This window comes from Gekko japonicus, unplaced genomic scaffold (genome assembly GCF_001447785.1).
Source record: "Gekko japonicus isolate JY-2015 unplaced genomic scaffold, Gekko_japonicus_V1.1 scaffold1068, whole genome shotgun sequence".
NCBI classification, from domain to species: domain Eukaryota; kingdom Metazoa; phylum Chordata; class Lepidosauria; order Squamata; family Gekkonidae; genus Gekko; species Gekko japonicus.
In genome coordinates this window covers 513,870-530,710 of record NW_015168079.1, presented here as the reverse complement: position 1 = coordinate 530,710, position 16,841 = coordinate 513,870, and the positions used below count along the sequence as shown (strand labels likewise).

Below are 16,841 nucleotides of genomic sequence, written 5' to 3'. Positions count from 1 at the left end.
GGGGTGGAGCCTAGGGGGGCAGGGTTTGGGGAGGGACCTTAGCAGGGTATTATGCCATTGAGCAGCCATTTTCTCCAGGGGAACTGATCTTGGTTGGCTGAAGATCAACATAGTAGTGGGAGATTCCCAGGGGCCACTTGGAGGTTGGTAACTCTATAGCCAGGATATGTGTCTGCCCTTTCTCTTTGCCTTCCGTGTAGGTTTTCCATAGGGAATTTTGAAAACAGCCTTCCAATATGGGACACCCCCTCAACACCTGTCATGTTTTACCAGCTCAGCATTCTGCCACCTCATTTTCTTCCATGCGTGAACCAGACACACGCCTTATCACCTCCCTCATGAACATACGAAGCTGCCTTCTACTGAATCAGACCTTTGGGCTCTCTAGCTCAGTACTGTCTACTTCGACCAGCAGCAGCTCTCCAGGGTCTCAAGCAGAGAGGGGGGGGTCTTTCTCAACCCCTTTTTGCATCTGAGATCCTTTAAGGCAGGAACTCATTAGCATAATAGGCCACACCCAACAGCAGACACTCATTAGCATATTAGGCCACACCCTTGACAGCACAGCTCATTAGCATATTAGGCCACACCCCCACCAGTAGTGTGGTCATCCAGCCACACTCATCTTTTGCTTCTTATTCTGTTTACCTTGTTGTCAAAACCCAGAGGGTTTTTTTGTAGCAGGAACTCCTTTGCATGTTAGGCCACACACCCCTAATGTAGCCAATTCTAATGAGATTCTGCTGTTGGGTGTGGTCTATTATGCTAATGAGTTCCTGCTGGGTGTGGCCAACTCAGGAGCCAGCCGGAACTCCGTTCCTGTGCGTTCCTGCCCAAAAATAGCCCTGCTTTAAGTGAAGATGGCGGGGCAGAACTTGAGACCATCTCCGCACTTGGTATCTGCTTTACAGTTGACCCATATAGCCCTTCTCTGCACACACACCCTGGAAATCCAGGAGGCACAGTGCAGTGGCTGGATTTAAGAGATTTCTCTGACTGAAATGCTGCATCCTATAAGAAAACACACACACAATGCTTCCTCTAAGCTGTGGAGTCTTGTGAGCGAAAATTCTACTTTGTGAGCTACTGGCATTAAAGGTGTGAGCGAGGGATTTGGCTGCTGCGTAAATTAGCTTGCTCTGGAGCCATCCTTCCTGCGCTAAGACAAAAATGTGTGAGCCGGAGGCGAAAAAACTGTAAGTTAGCTCACACTAACTCAGCTTAGAGGGAACACTCTCCTCAGGTTTAAGGGCGAGTGCTGCTGTAGCAGTGACAGCTAAGAAATCAAGCTGTGGATCATGAACTCCCCTTTCAAATCTTGCACCTGCTGTGACTTCACAAGTTGGCCCTTAAACAACCCTTCTCAGTCTCCCATCTACAATGTGGGGAAACCATGCTACCTTGTAGGGATATATTGCAGCCCTTGCTAGGATTATTGGCATAATGGCAAGAAAATGCTACCTGGGTGCCTTAATCATACACAGCCGCCCTTATTTAACAGGAATCCTTCATGAACACAAGAAGCTGCCTTATCCCAAGTCAGGCCCTTGGTATATTAAAGTCAGTATTGCCTGCTCTGGCTAGCAGCTGCTCCCCAGACTCTCAGGCAGAGGTCTTTTCACATCGCCTACTATCTGATCCTTTCAACCGGAGATGTCAGGGATTGAAACTGCAACTTTCTGCATGCAGACTAGGTACTCTATCACTGAGTCACAGGCTCTTCCTAGATCGCTTGCTAACTTAACATTGGTTAATACACTTTAATTTTGGCTTCAATCACACTTCATACGATCAAATTTACGTCTCTCGTACTAACTTAAATGTTAAAGATTCTCGTGGTGTTTTTTTTAAAAGGTAATAACTGACTCTGAAAGCAAGTCTAATGCGTCAAATCTGATTTTCCATGTGCATACACGCACACTCCGGTTTTGCTATTCCTTCTTTTTCCCTTCGATAACTTTCCTTCCAACATCTAAATCCATGTAGCATTCACAGGCACAATTCACAAGCAATTTAACAGAGCATCTCCTCTCATTTCTCCTGGATGGCTGCTTTATGCTGGGGGAGGGGAGATCTTTATGGCAGTATCAGGGATGAGAGATTTCTAGAAGCCTGCATCAGATTTCTAAGCCTTACAGAGTTGGTTATGGGCTATCCCGTAAACCCTTTTACAGAGTAAGGGCTGAACAGCGTGTAACACACAGCTGTGCCAACACCACAGCTTGAACAGGAGTCATCCATTGCAGTCTGTGGGAATATCATGGCAAACTGTCCGTCTTCGCAAGATAATGGTGCTGCGACATTCCTTGGGCTGTATCACAGTACCATCAAAGAGTTATTTGGATGGCCCATGTAACTAATTCCATTACACCTTTAAATGTCTGAAATTGCCTTATTTGAGTCAGGCCATTTGGTTCACTGAACCAAATATTGCCTACTGTATTATGGTTTCAGGCAGAGAGATCTCTTATTAATTGGAGATGCCAGGCATGAACCCAGGATCTTATACAACCATGACCTTGAAATGAAGCACGTACTGCTCTTGCAGTGTGATCCTAAAGAAAGTTATATCCTTCTTAGCCCATTAACTTCAAAGGACTTGGCAGGTTGCTTAAGATTACACTGTCCATTGCTGCCAATCATTAGATCTCTCCGCTTGTTTCAAAGCAGGCATTGATCGGAGTCTGTTTCACAATCTGTTGCTTCTGGACCTTCTCGATAGCAGTAGACTTTGCCCAATGAAACAGTGTCCGGTTATGCTTTATGGGGCTGTGATATTCTGTAAGGATGCCCACTAGAACAAGGGACACCTTGCAGCCTTAGACTGCAATCATACGCACAATTAGACCCAACACAGGTGTGAATGCCGGGCGGATTTAAAAGGTGCGATCAGACAACAACATCTGGGAAGCGTCCCACAGCCATCGGCAGCCCGTTCTGCTCTGCCACAGAAGCAGAATTAAAAGACACCGGGGGAAATCCCATGTCTGATCGCTCCAGCCCATTCTCATGCCGTCGGGATGGTCTGATCAGGCTATCCCGACTCTGTGCCATTGTCCCCCCCCCCTTTGCAGTATGCAAATCATCGCAAACTCCATAGGGAGCCCTCAGTGCGGAGGTGTGATTCATTGATTCCTTGTTTAAGCACATGGGGGGGGTGTATAGAAATATTGATTTCTAAAAGTCCATGCCTTCTCCTGTGATTACATTCTGCTAACATGCTGTGTCTTATTTCCTCTTGCAGGCCAAATGGCCGACCATTTGGCCAGAGAAACTTTATAACCATGCGAGGGGCCTCCAAACTCCTAGCCATTCCTGTGTTGCAGCTATGGCAACCAACAATGGACACACCCCATTCCCACTCACAGTTGGCTACTGGCCAGAGCTAATTTGTGACTGGGATTGGACTATATCTGTTCAACCCTTATGGGAGAGAGCTTCTTGCTCGCTCTTGCTTGCTGCTCTCTGTTCCTGCTCTGTGCTTGTTTATTGCACCTGGAAACGCTGTCCTTTGAAGAGACAAAGGACTGGCTTTGTGAATTGGACCACATGGTTGAGCAAAGATGGATTTTGCCTTCAAAATCCCTTGGACTGTTTGGATATTCCTCAACTTGGTAAATACGTATCTTTTACTGTGTTTTAAGGCAAATCGCCTTAAGCTTGTTATTTTGGTAAACTCTGGTAGTCTGTGCTAAGCTCTGTACTAAATAAAGATTCCTGATTGTTAAAATTGTCTTTGATGTTGTACCTGACTTCCAAGGCTAAATCTTGTGGCCTAAATGCTCACCATATATGCTACTATTGGAAAGTAAAAAGTGTGCATCTCTGGGAATGAGTTGCTAAAGTGTTAAACCCTAGATGCCAACTGAGATTTTGAACCTCTAATCTCAGGTTGGGAGGGGGATTATTGTAGAGGTTCTGGTGGCATATTGTTCTGAATCCAGAGAGGGTAGCCTACCTCTGTGGGTTGTTGTTTAATGTACTGAAAAGTACATGATTCCCTCCCATTCCTGGACTGGCGTGGGTGGGCTATCCTGTACAGGGGGGGAACGGCACACACAAAAAAGACTCACCCGCAGTTGCATCTGATTACACACTGACAGACTGGACCACAGCTTCAAAGGGAGGTGTGATCGCGCAACTGCGGGTCAAATTCTTCCGGAGGAAATAGCCTCACCCCCCCCCCATTTTATCTGGCGCATGTGACCGCACCCTTAATGTTCCTATAGATAAATGCCTGAGCTTGTAGCTGCCAGCATGAAAGCTGAACCTCCTCGTCTAAAGAGCATATCTCTGAACACCAGATATTAATGGGAACAAAATGCAGGAGAAACATTTTTATCTGACTGGTTGAAAACTGGATGCTGAATTAGATGGGTTTTGGCCTGATCCAGCTGTGCAATACTTTCCGTGGGGTTTTTTATTGCAAGGTTCTCTGTGATGCTTGAATTGGCAGTTCGCTCTTACACTGGTACCTGGAATCTGGATTAACAGTGTGAAAATTTGAACTCTGGAGGTAAGGGCATTTCTTGCCAGCGCAGTAAAGTGCAAGAACAGTGGCAGCCAAAAGCAGAGATTGCTATAAAGATGAAGTCACTGATGGGTGGGTTATTGCCGCTTCTCCGCCAAGACCAAAGAAATCAGGATTCATGCTAGGAATTGATTTGAGTTAGATGTAATTGGCTTCTGTGCCCGAGGACAAAGGAGGAAGTATTCAGAGAAGAGCAAAAGAGTTATCGTTTCGGGAGCGTAGGATAACATGGAAGGCAAGGCTGGAGAAAACTGAACATTTAGCTTCTTGGAGAGAGGGCACAGGAGCAGTTTTCAAACCAATGCATGGCTGATAACAGGCACACCAGGAAAAGCTCAGTGAGCCTATAGGGCTTGCACACAATCAGCCTCATAAAAGTAGGGAACTTTGTTTGTGGATTTCTGTGGAGCTGCACCGTTTGAGAGGGAGAAGAGAAAGATTGGATTTATACCCCGCCCTTCACTACCAGAAGGAGTTTCAGAACAGCTTACAATCCCTTTCCCTTCCCCTCCCCACAACAGACACCCTGTGACTGTGAAGTAGGTGGGGCTGAGAGAGCTCTTTCAAAAACTGCTCTCTCCAGAACAGCTCTGAGAGAACTTGTGACTGATCCACGGTCATGCCAGCAGCTGCATGTGAAAGCGTGGGGAATCAAACCTGGTTCTCCCAGATTAGAGTCCGCCACTCTTAACCACTACACCAAACCGGCTTTCATATCTGAGATGACATTCCATTATATGCTCAGGGCTGTGATGCTTGGGGGAAAACACCACTTTTTGCATTGAAGGGTGCCCTTTCACAAAAAGCCAACCGTTACCTGGCCCTTTCGCTTTACTCACACACATAGGTGAAGCCGTCTTCCTCCTCCTGAGCTGGGGGTGTGGTTGTCGGTGTCAGATTAGTGGGGTGCGGAAGCGGTTCCTCCAGCTCTTCTAGCTCTTCTTCAAAGATCTCCTTGCCATCCGAGCCCCCCAGCTCTGTCAGGGTCACCTCCTGCAGGGACTCCTCTTCAGTTGCTTCAAGTTCTGACAGCTCCAGGACCTCTTGCAGATGCTAGGCAAAGTACAAAATGAGCCCCATATGAGCCCTGGAAAGCACTGAGGTCTACTAACCAACGTCTTTTGGTGGTCCCCAGCCCCAGGGATGTCTGAATTGCCCCAACTAGGGCCAGGGCCTTTTTGGACCTGGCCCCTACTTGGTGGAATGAGCTCCTGTATGAGATCAAGGCCCTGCGGAATTTATTACAGTTCTGCAGGGCCACCAGGCTTTTGACTGAGGCAGCAGATGTCATCCCCCTCCCCCAGGGATGAACTTCCATCAGTGGCCTGGATCTGAATAGTCATATAGGAACCATCTAAATTGCTGAGGGACTTCTGGTCGACGGAACAGGGACTTCCGGTTGACGGAACAGCGATGGCGGACGCTCTCCTCACAATGGAGGAGGGCAAATTGCACACCAGTGACCTGGAGGGGTGCCACCTCAAGTGACACCCCCGCGGAGCCTTTGCGATAGGCTCCAGGCCAGGGGGCTTTTGAGGGGTAGCCCCTTCGATGGCACAATGCCGGAGAATTGAGGCTCCCCTCCGCCCCGATGGTCCAGTCGCTGAGTAGCCTTTGGGCATAAGCTGGACTGACCGGGACAAGTGCCAGAGATCAAGCAGAATGGCGTAAAACCGAGCGTGGTCAGATAAACTGACCAACAATGAACGTGAGTTCTGAATAAAAACGGAGTAGTTTGAAAAGTGACCCCCCCCCCCCGCAATTGGAAACAGAGATTGCAAAGAGGGACACCTTTTTTGCGAATGAGCGGTTAAGACACAAAGGGGGAGAGGGGAGGAAGTAAACCGAAAGTGTTTTGAGAGACTTATCTGAATTGCGAAGTCGTTTTGCGAGTTTTCCGAGTTGTGGAGAGGTGGCAGAAACTGTAAACAAAACAGGAAAGATGGCGGCCCAGCAGAGAAAGTTTAAAATGAAACTGGGCGGGCAGAGTCTGAGACCGGAAGAGGGAGCAGATGTCCTCAAACTCCTGGCGGATATGCTCAAGCTGGTGATGGAACAACTCGATGGTATTAACCAGCAATTGACTGTGATGAATAAAAACTTTGCGGCACAGCAGCTTCAGCTGAACAAGACGGAGAAAAAAGTGGAGCAGGCAAACGAGAAAATTAAAGAGATTGACACCACAAGTAAGAAGTTGAAGAAAAGGATGGGAGAGGTGGAAATGAAGCAGAATTGCCAAGATAATTGAGTCTTGCAGCTTCAGAGGGAAAAAGCTAACATGATTCTCAGGTTTCAGGGGGTTCCTGAAATGGATCGGGAAGACTTGAAGAGGGTGATCAGTGAGATCATCGCTCCAGTAGTAGGCTTAACAGCGGATGAACTGGTAAACGAAACGGAGACAGCCTATAGGGCTTACTCCACTATATTAAAAAAAATAGCCTACCTGGAGAAATAGTGGTCAAGTTTTCAAGAAGACAAACCAGAGATGCCATTTTAAAAGCAACATCAGCAACTCCACTGAAAATGGGAAATGTAACCATTAAAACTTTAAAGGACATTCCATTTGAAATTAGACAAAAGTGGAAAAATTACAAGGAATTAATTTATTTTCTTCAAACTAATGGAATATCATACAGATGGGCAGTTCCGGAAGGTATCATCTTTAAGATCAACTATAGAAGGGAGAAGATAGACTCCACTTTTAAAGATAAAGAATTTTTGAAACGTCAGCTGGGGACAGATGATGAGTCTAAAGAGGGAGAATCAAAGTTGAGTGACTCTGCTACCTCGGGAATGGAAGAGGATTCTGCAGCAGAAAAGGATGCAGGACCTGCCAGAGTGGTATACGATTTTAGAGACAGAAAGGTGAAGTAAAGGCAGAAGGACTTGGAAAATGGCCTTTTGAAGCAAAGAATAAGAAGATGATCAGAGACTTATCTCATAACAACTAACAAAATAACATACAAGAAGCGAATTGTTATAAGCAAGAACTCAACAAGTATATTGTGATAATAAAACTAATGGTACTAACATATTTACTAACAGTGAAAAGATCTCCTTCTCTTGGGGTTTTAGTCTAGTGTGGTTTGCTTTTTTTTATCCCTAGTTGTAGTCCCTCCCCTATATTTCTTTGTAGTTTGTTGTTGTTGTTGTCGCACAGTCGAGTCCAACTCTTCGCGACCCCATGGACCAGATCATGGCAGGTCTTCCTGTCTTCCGCCGTCTTCTGAAGTTTGCTCAATTTCATGTTCGTTTGTAGTTTGTAGTATATGCAAAATAAAAAATATCCCTACGGGGATTTAAAAAATAAATAAATAAACTGCTGAGACATCTGACTAAATTATACATGGCACTTTATGATTTATGTTTTAAATCGTCATTTTAAATTGTTTTAAAAGTGTATTATATATTGTACTGAGACTGATGGAACCCGCCCTGAGCCTGCTTGCGGGGAGGGCAGGATACAAGACCAATAAAATAAATAGAAATAAATATAATTATACATGGCACTTTATGATTTATGTTTTAAATCGTCATTTTAAATTGTTTTAAAAGTGTATTATATATTGTACTGAGACTGATGGAACCCGCCCTGAGCCTGCTTGCGGGGAGGGCAGGATACAAGACCAATAAAATAAATAGAAATAAATAAAATGGGTTAGAGACAGATGCACCTCTGCAGGCATACTGTAGCATGTCGCCGTGTCTGAGAGCAAAACTAAACAGGACTTAAAAGCAGGGCCGGCATCAAGGATTGGCACAGTGGGACCAGTGCCGAGGCTACAACCTGGCACAGAGCCCGCTGCTGACCAGAGATGCTTCGCCAATATCCACTCCCACTGGGAATGGGAGATCGTCCCAGAGCTCCTTCCGATGTTGCGATGGCATCTAGGGCAATTTCCCATGGAGAGATGCCTGGAGGGAACATGACACATTCATGCTTTTTGTAGCTTTGCATCCCAAAGGGGCAAGGAGGAGCTGGGATCCACTTCCTCCTGGTGGGGGAGAGGAATATGCAGCTCTGGATTAGCCATTAAGCAAAATAAGCAAGTGCTTAGGACACCAAGGGAAGGGAGGCACGCACCGCAGAGGGGCTTTTTGCTGCCATGGCTTACTGCCAATGCTCCCTTTAAAACGGCGGAGTCTTGTGAGCAAAAATTCTACTTTGTGAGCTACTGACATTCAAGTTGTGAGCGAGCAATTTAGCTACTGCATAAATTAGTTTGCTCTGGAGCCAACCTTCCTGAGCTGAGACAAAAATGTGTGAGCCGGAGGCTAAAAGACTGTGAGCTAGCTCACACTAACTCAGTTTAGCGGGAACATTGCTTACTGCTATTCGGTGTTAAAAAAATGTTAAAGTTATATTTAATGTAATTGCGGGGGATGGCCCAGAAGAAAACTAAAATTTTAATCTCTTATTTTACCTTCAGCACTTCTTGAGTCTTAACATCTTGTCAGTCACGCAGTGGAAGGGCCAAAGGGCACCATTGTCTGGGTGTGCTTAGGGCATCAGTGTCAGAACCCACAGCTAACAACGAAGTACACGCATTCAGGAACGGTTATACTTTTATTGCAAAGCTATAGATGCAGTAACACAGGCACTGTTAAGAATGGCGGCAACTAATAGAACCTAATAGGATATAGGGTATTCATATGCACCCCCCCCCCAATGGCATGGGCCAATCAGATACCCTCCTGTGTGCGGGACAAGTTAGGAAACCGTTAGGTGGCTAAAGCTGGGAACCAGGAGTCTCTCATGGTACATAGGAGACTTCCAGACAATACAACCTCCTCCTGCACATCTGTAGAGATAAGCGTTTCAGCAAAGACAGAACAGCAGGGATAGGAATGCAATAGCAATTAACAAGACACAGAATGAACTCCCCAACCCACATGGCAGCATAGCTGACAATCAGTTGGCCTTAACCTGGCCCTGGGAATACACACACCCATGCCCATACATGCATGTACAGTGACGAGGCTTCTTAGTGGTGGAGCTCCACAGCTTTTTTTAGGGTTGCGAGCCTTCAGGTGGGGTCTGGAGATCTCCCAGGATCACAACTGATCTCCAGCTGACAGAGATTAATTCCCCTGGTGAAAATGGCTGCTTTGGAGGGTAGACTGCACGGCAATATATCCTGTTGAGGGTCCTCCCCTACCCAAACCTTGCTTCCAAACTCCGGGCTCCATTCCCAAAATCACCAGGTATTTCCCAACCCGAAGTTAGCAACCCTAGCTCCTCTGGGCTTGAGACTCCCCAGAACCTGGAGGCAATAATGTGCAACTGGCTCTGTCATCTTTGTAACACTCTAGTTAGGGTAGCTGTTTAGGAGGGGTTGCATCAGGATGCCTGCAGGGGCAGACTGGGAACTTGAAATCGCCCAGAGGCAAGGCAGGCGGAGTGACCCCCAGCTACAAGCTGGCGCTGCAGGGCCCCCTCAGTTGGTGTAGAGAGCCAGTTTGGTGGAGTGGTTAGGAGCGTGGACTCTAATCTGGGAGAACCGGGTTTGAGTCCCCACTCCTCCGCATGCAGCTGCTGGTGTGACCTTGGGTCAGTGACAAGTTCTTTCAGAGCTGTTCTCTCACAAGCAGTTTTTGAAAGAGCTCTCTCAGCCAGCATTCCCTCTAAACTGAGTTAGTGTGAGCTAGCTCACAGTTTTTTAGCCTCCAGCTCACAGATTTTTGTCTTAGCTCAGGAAGGGTGGCTCCACAGCAAACTAATTTATGCAGTAGCCAAACCGCTCACTCACAACTTTAATGCCAGTTGCTCACAAAGTAGAATTTTTGCTCACAAGACTCTACAGCTTAGAGGGAACATTGCTCTCAGCCCCACCTACCTCTTTGGTGGGGAGGCGAAGGGAAAGGAGATTGTAAGCCACTCTGAGACTCCTTCAACTAGTGAAGTGTGGGGTATAAATCCAATCTCCTCCTCCTTCTTCTCTTCCTCCTCCTCCTCCTCCTTCAGACCTGGCCACAGCAGCAGTGGCACACCAGAAAATTTCCCTGTAAGTTAAATGGCCAATCGACCCATTCTGCTATGGTCAGGCCTCACCTGGAGTACTGTGTCCAGTTTTGGGCACCACATTTTAGGAAGGATGTTGACAACCTTGAGCATGTCTAGAAGAGGGCAACCAGGATGGTGGGAGGGTTGGAATCCAAGTCTTATGGGGAAAGGCTGAAAGAGTTGAGTATGTTTAGCCTGGGAAAGAGAAGGCTTAGAGGGGACATGATTGCAGTCTTCAAGTATGTGAAGGGCTGTCATGTAGAAAATGGAGCGGATCTATTCTCTCTTGCTCCGGATTGCAAGACTAGATCTAATGGGTGGAAATTACAAGGGAGTCGTTACCAGCTAAATATCAGGAGACACTTCCTAACTGTAAGAGTGGTTGAGCAATGGAACAGACTGCCTCGGGAGGTGGTGGATGCTCCTTCGCTGGATGTTTTCAAGCGGAGGCTGGACGACCATCTTTTGGGTATGTTGTAGGGCTATCTTTCAGCTATGTTCCTGCAGACTGCAGGGGGTTGGACTAGATAACCTGCAAGGTCCCTTCCAACTCTAACATTCTATGATTCTATGACACTGGGGAAAAGATGTATTGCCTTTCCTGCTGTGCTGTTGTCCAAATATAAGCCTCACCCCCCCCCCAATGGTTTTTTGCCCCAGTAGGAAAAAACATACAGATAGATAGATGATAGATAGATAGATAGATAGATAGATAGATAGATAGATAGATAGATACCAAAAAAGGAAAACCCAGTTTGCACATTGTGCTGTGAGCAGCCCCCTCCCCACTATTTGGTTTTTATACTGCCACTGAAAAGGTGACATCCCCCAACACGCTGCCCCCAGCTTGAGCATGCATGCACTCAGATCCAATAGCCTTTCTTCCATGAAGTCGCTCATGATATCCTTGTGTGTGCCAACTGATTCAAAGGTTCTTTCTTAGCTAAATGAATTTCCTGTCTGCCTGATGAAGGAGACACTAAACCCAACAGCCTACACAGCGAGAGAGAGACACGTTTCTAATATCTTTGAATTGGTCCCACTTGAATCCCACCCTGCCTCCAAAAGAGCTTAGGGTCACATAGGAGATGGACACTGAGCCGTCGACTGATGAAGGGAGTTTGCGGAAACCAGCTGCTCATCAACTGTAGGGCCAGGAAGGCAGGGGGAGGGTGTTCCTATGCTGCTGGGCAGCTTTCCTCTGAATCTTAGCTGCTGTATGGCATAGGTCTCAGCACCTCTTGGCACAATTCTGTGCAGAAAACACGGTGTCATAAAGTGTTCTTACCACTCTCGGTTGCTTTGATAACAGCTCCCCCCCCCCGCATACACACACAAGCACAATCCCATAAGAAAGATTAGCCAGGCTCACCCAATAAGCTTCATCATGGCTGAAGAGGGACTTGAATGAATCCTCCCCAATGCTCTAGCAAATGTACTCTGACTACTACCATCTCTTTCCGCTTTGAATAAGGAATACAGATCTGTTTTTGTGTGTCTGCAATTCATATTTAATAGACCCTCAGGCATCCAAGGAAGAGTTATAGAGACTGGCTGAAACCACCAAGGCGATGATGTCAAAAACACATGGTGTTTGCGTTCTTTCATATTTAAAGGCATGTTTTGATTTGAACAAGCTTTTGTCTTGTGCTCAGTTGCCAGTTGACCAGATGCCAGTGATGCTGCGTTCTCACAAATATGGTGTGAAACAAAGCCTGGATTTCTGAATCCTATTTGACTAGGAAAAGAAAAAAAAAACCACCGAACACTTTTAGAGCAGTGACGAAATTTCGTGGCTTGGCTTAGCACCTTCTGTTCTTGGCCAAGTCAAAGCTTAGTGCTTGTGTATTTTTTCATTGATTTCCTTTTATCTGCATCCCACTTTTCTCCCCAATGGGAACCCCAAAGAGGCTTACAACACTGTTCCTTCCTCCTCCCTCTTATTCTCACAAAAACCCTGCGGGATAGGGGAGGTTGAGAAAGAAAGAAAGAGAGAGAAACTCAGTAAGCTGCCATGGCAGAGTGGGAAACCAAATCTTGTTCTGCCAGATTTGCCAACCTCCACGTGAGACCTGGAGATATCCCACTATTGCAACCAATCTTCAGCCAATAGAGATCAATTCCCCTGGAGAAAATGGCTGCCAACCCTAGATCCTAATCCAACCCTCTAACCACTACACCACACTGGCTCTCGATCACCCGTTGCAAGCATTTTGCATATTCTTGACTCCTGTGCCTCATTCTGTGCCTATTATTTGGTTTCTTTTTTTCTTTTTTTTATTTTAGTACCAGCGGGTACACGTTTATTATTTCCCCCCTTCCTTATACACTACAAATATACGTACAAACAACACATAACTACCTCCTACAACACATAACATATAGCAAGAGACATTTCTCACTCCTTCTGCTTATTAAATTTCTAAATTAATTATCTAGTTTATTAAGCTTGTCTTTTCTGCGTTCTCAAATTACTACATTTATCCATCAATTACATTTACATTATACCAATCATAGAATCTCTTCCAAGTTTGATAAACAGAAATTTGATTAAGCACCAGAAGTTTTGTCTGGGTCATTCCAAAATTGCCATCAGATGCCTCATCTTAGCTCTGCCGTGCCATTGGGGTTGTTGTACATCACCACAAAGCTACAGAACTTATGACCTACCAAGCTGGATTCAGCCTACTAGTTTTATTAGACTGGCTAACCACCCCGTGCTCAGTAACCTTTCTGTGGGTTTTGCGGCCGAAATACAGCAAAAGTCTGATGGCACCTTCAGGACTAACAACATTTATTTTGATATGAGCTTTCGTGAGTCACACCATGTTTTGCTGTCTGCTGACTGTGAAAATGAAAGTATTATAAAGTTCCTGGCAAACCTACAGTTCGGGACCCCACAGTCTGTGTCGTACACCTGGTGTGCAGGCCTGCACCACTAGGTGGATATATATTAGGAGTGTCTGAGCGAAGTTGCAGGGTAGGGGTCTCAGACCCAGAAGTAAGGAGGTTATAGATTTTGGTAACTTGCCGCTGAAGGTTAAAGCAGAAAGTGCCAAAGCAGGATTACAGCTGAACATCAAGAAGGCAAAAGTAATGACTGTTGAGGGAATTACACCACTTTAAGGTTGATGATGAAGAAATTGAAATTGTTCAAACTGAATTGTTCAATGGCTCCATCCTCTAACAAAAGGGAGACTGCACCCACGAAGTCGGAAGGAGACTGACACTGGAGAGAGCAGCCATGAAGGAGATAAGAAAGATCCTTACGTGTAAGGCTGTGTCGCTGGTGACCAAGATCAAGTTAATTCGTGCCATAGTATTCCCCATTAGAGAAGGAGAAGAAGAGAAGAGATTGGATTTATACCCCGCCCTTCACTACCCAAAGGTGTCTCAGAGTGGCTTACAAACTACTTTCCCTTCTCCTCCCCACAACAGACACCCTGTGAGGTAGGTGGGGCTGAGAGAGCTCTTGACAGAAACTGCTCCTTTTCAAGAACAGCTCTTATCAGAACTACGGCTTGCCCAAGGTCATCCAGCCAGGTGCAAGTGGAGTGGGGAATCAAACCCGGTTCTCCCAGATTAGAGTCCGCGCACTTCACCACTACACCAAAGTGGCCTGTTATGGGTGTGAAAGTTGGACAATGAAGAAAGCTGAGAGGAAGAAAGTGGACTCCTTTGAAATGTGGTGTTGGAGGAGAGTTTTATGGATACGATAGACCACCAAAAAGACAAATAAGTGGGTCCCAGACCAAATCAAGCCTGAACTGTCTTTAGAAGCTAGTATGGCTAAACTGAGGCTGTCATACTTGGGTTGCGTTATGGGAAGACAAGAGTCACTGGAAAAGACAAGAATGCTAGGAAAAGTTGAAGGCAGCAGGGAAAGATCTTGTCCACATGTTTGTTCACCCCCTCAAAGAACATTAACAGGTTAGTGAGACAAGATCTTCCCTTACAGAACCCATGTTGAGTCTGCCTCAATAGGTTTTGTTCATCTATGTGCCTACTAATTCTTTCCTTAATAATGGTTTCCACCAATTTACCCGGTATCGACGTCAGACTGACTGGCCTGTAATTTCCCGGATCTCCTCTGGAACCCTTTTTAAAGATGGGAGTGACATTAGCTACCTTCCAGTCCTCAGGAATGGAGGCTGATTTTAAGGAGAGATTACATATTTTTGTCAGGAGATCCACAAGTTCACAATTGAGTTCTTTCAGAACTCTCGGATGTTTTGGAGAACGTTAATTCATAGGGTCGCCATGAGTCGGAAGCAACTTCACGGAACTTAACACACACACACAACTTGCTGTAACTTTAAGTAGTACTCAAGGACAGGGGCATGTGACGCCTCAGTAATAATGGACTTCCTTCACTCGTAATATTTATTTTTACTTTGGGTTGATCGCCTGGTCATGAAATTCTTGTTCCATGTTTTTGTTCCTGCACAGTCAGCATTCATCAGAGCGTGCAGACAAAGTCAGTAGCCGCAGTTCGACACAGGCTCAGAAGATGATTACTTTAACTTGATTCATCAGTGAAACTATCCTGATTGTTGAAACTTACTTGGTTTGTGTGTGTGTGCATGGTAAGTGTGATTGCAAATGCATCTGGAGCTGTTGCCTCTTTCTGCTCCACCTCCACAAGGGAATCCATATTGCTGGATACAGAATATGGGGAAGGCATCATGGTTGTTGCATGTGAAAGAAAAGGGAGCATCTCACAGTTGCCTATGCAACATTCCTGTGCAAGCCAATTTAGAATTTATATGTATTTGAGTGTCTGCCGATTCAGTTTGTGGGTTCTGATCCAACCATGACTTCAAGCTACACTCCAAGGAGCTGGCCCATCACTAAATGAGATTTACACTGCAATCCTAAACACAGTTACACAATTCCAGATCCACTGAAGTCAAGGGGCTTAGGGTTGCAGAGTTCCCTAATTTCTGTTCTTTGAGTGTTAACCTTCTCACTCCCAGATGTGAGAGGCACAGAGAGAAAATGTAACTAAATTTATAGAAGAGATTTCAAAAGACCAATGGACAGATCATTTAAAAAGTTCTTCCTGTGTCCTTTCTTCTATGTAGGAACTGTCGTATTCAATGTCCATCCATCTGACAGAACAAAGTTTGAGTCCATTGGCACCCTGAAGACTAACAAAGTTTTATTTGTGGTATAAGCTTTCATGTGCAAGCACACTTTCTCAGATACAGTGGTCTTAAAGGTGCCACTGGACTCACACGGATACCCCGCTTGAATCTACCATCCATCGGACAGCAAGCTTGAATAACACAGGGGGCAGGAAACCTTCTCTTGGCACTTTCCAATGAGATACAGTACAGTTTATTTACTTAAGCTATCTACGCCCCTCCTTCCCCCAAAAAGGCTTAAGGCAGCTAACAACAGAGGTCTTAAGCAGCATCTGCAAAAATCTACAACATATGAACCACAATACTATAAACAATCCACTTAATAGCCAAAAGTTTCAACTCATATAATAAAATATATAATGCATCTGATACTGTAATTAAATATTCTCGAAGTGCCCAAAAACTAAACAACTATGCACCTCTTGCACAAAAAAGCAACAAAGGGGACAATCCTACCTCCATTATCAAAGGTATTTCATAAACGTTGGGGCCACCACTGAGAAAGCACAGGTTTCAAGCAGTGGAAATTCTTCCTAATCTAGGAGAAAGAACAGCTTGGGTAACTCTGAGCCAATTTCTTATATGTTTGTTTGTTTACAAAATTTATATCCCACCTTTCTGTCCTCACAAGGGCCACCTAAGCGGCTAACAAATTGAAACATACATAATAAAATCATAAACTAATATAACCATTAACCCCAACAAAAACACACATTATTAAAACAATTAAAAACAGCACTAAAATCATACCCATAAAAACAATAATTAAAACATTGGTTAGGAAGGAGGGATCACTGAGGGAATGCCAGATGAAACAGAGAAGCCTTCATCTGCTGGTAGAAGACAACAACAGAAGGGGACAAACAAATCCCCCTAGGGAGGGAATTCCAGAGTTTTAGTGCCAGAACCGAGAAGTAGAGTTGCCAGATTCCCGGTCCTAGCAAGGGTTTCCCCAATTTGGGGGGCTCCTTCCTGCTGGGGGGGCCCGCCCCCTAGAGCAACCATCTGGCCACTGCTACTGCAAGATTTAAAGGGACCTCCAACTGGCTCTTTAAATCTTGCAGGAGGGAGGCAGGGAGGAAGAGGGGTGGTCGCGTGCACCTGCACTCCAAGCCGCAAGTTTGCAGCTTGGAGTGCAGTTGTGTGCGGCCTCCCCCCC

At 45.6% G+C, this 16,841-nt stretch overlaps 1 protein-coding gene across 1 annotated transcript in view; it reads right to left on the bottom strand.

Moving 5' to 3' along the window:
• The window catches only part of CLEC11A (C-type lectin domain family 11 member A), a 31,743-nt gene that overhangs the window by 10,946 nt on the left and 3,956 nt on the right, over positions 1 to 16,841 (bottom strand). Inside the window, 1 exon segment of the mRNA XM_015414673.1 lies at positions 5,371 to 5,584. Coding sequence (XP_015270159.1) covers positions 5,371 to 5,584 — 214 coding nt within the window.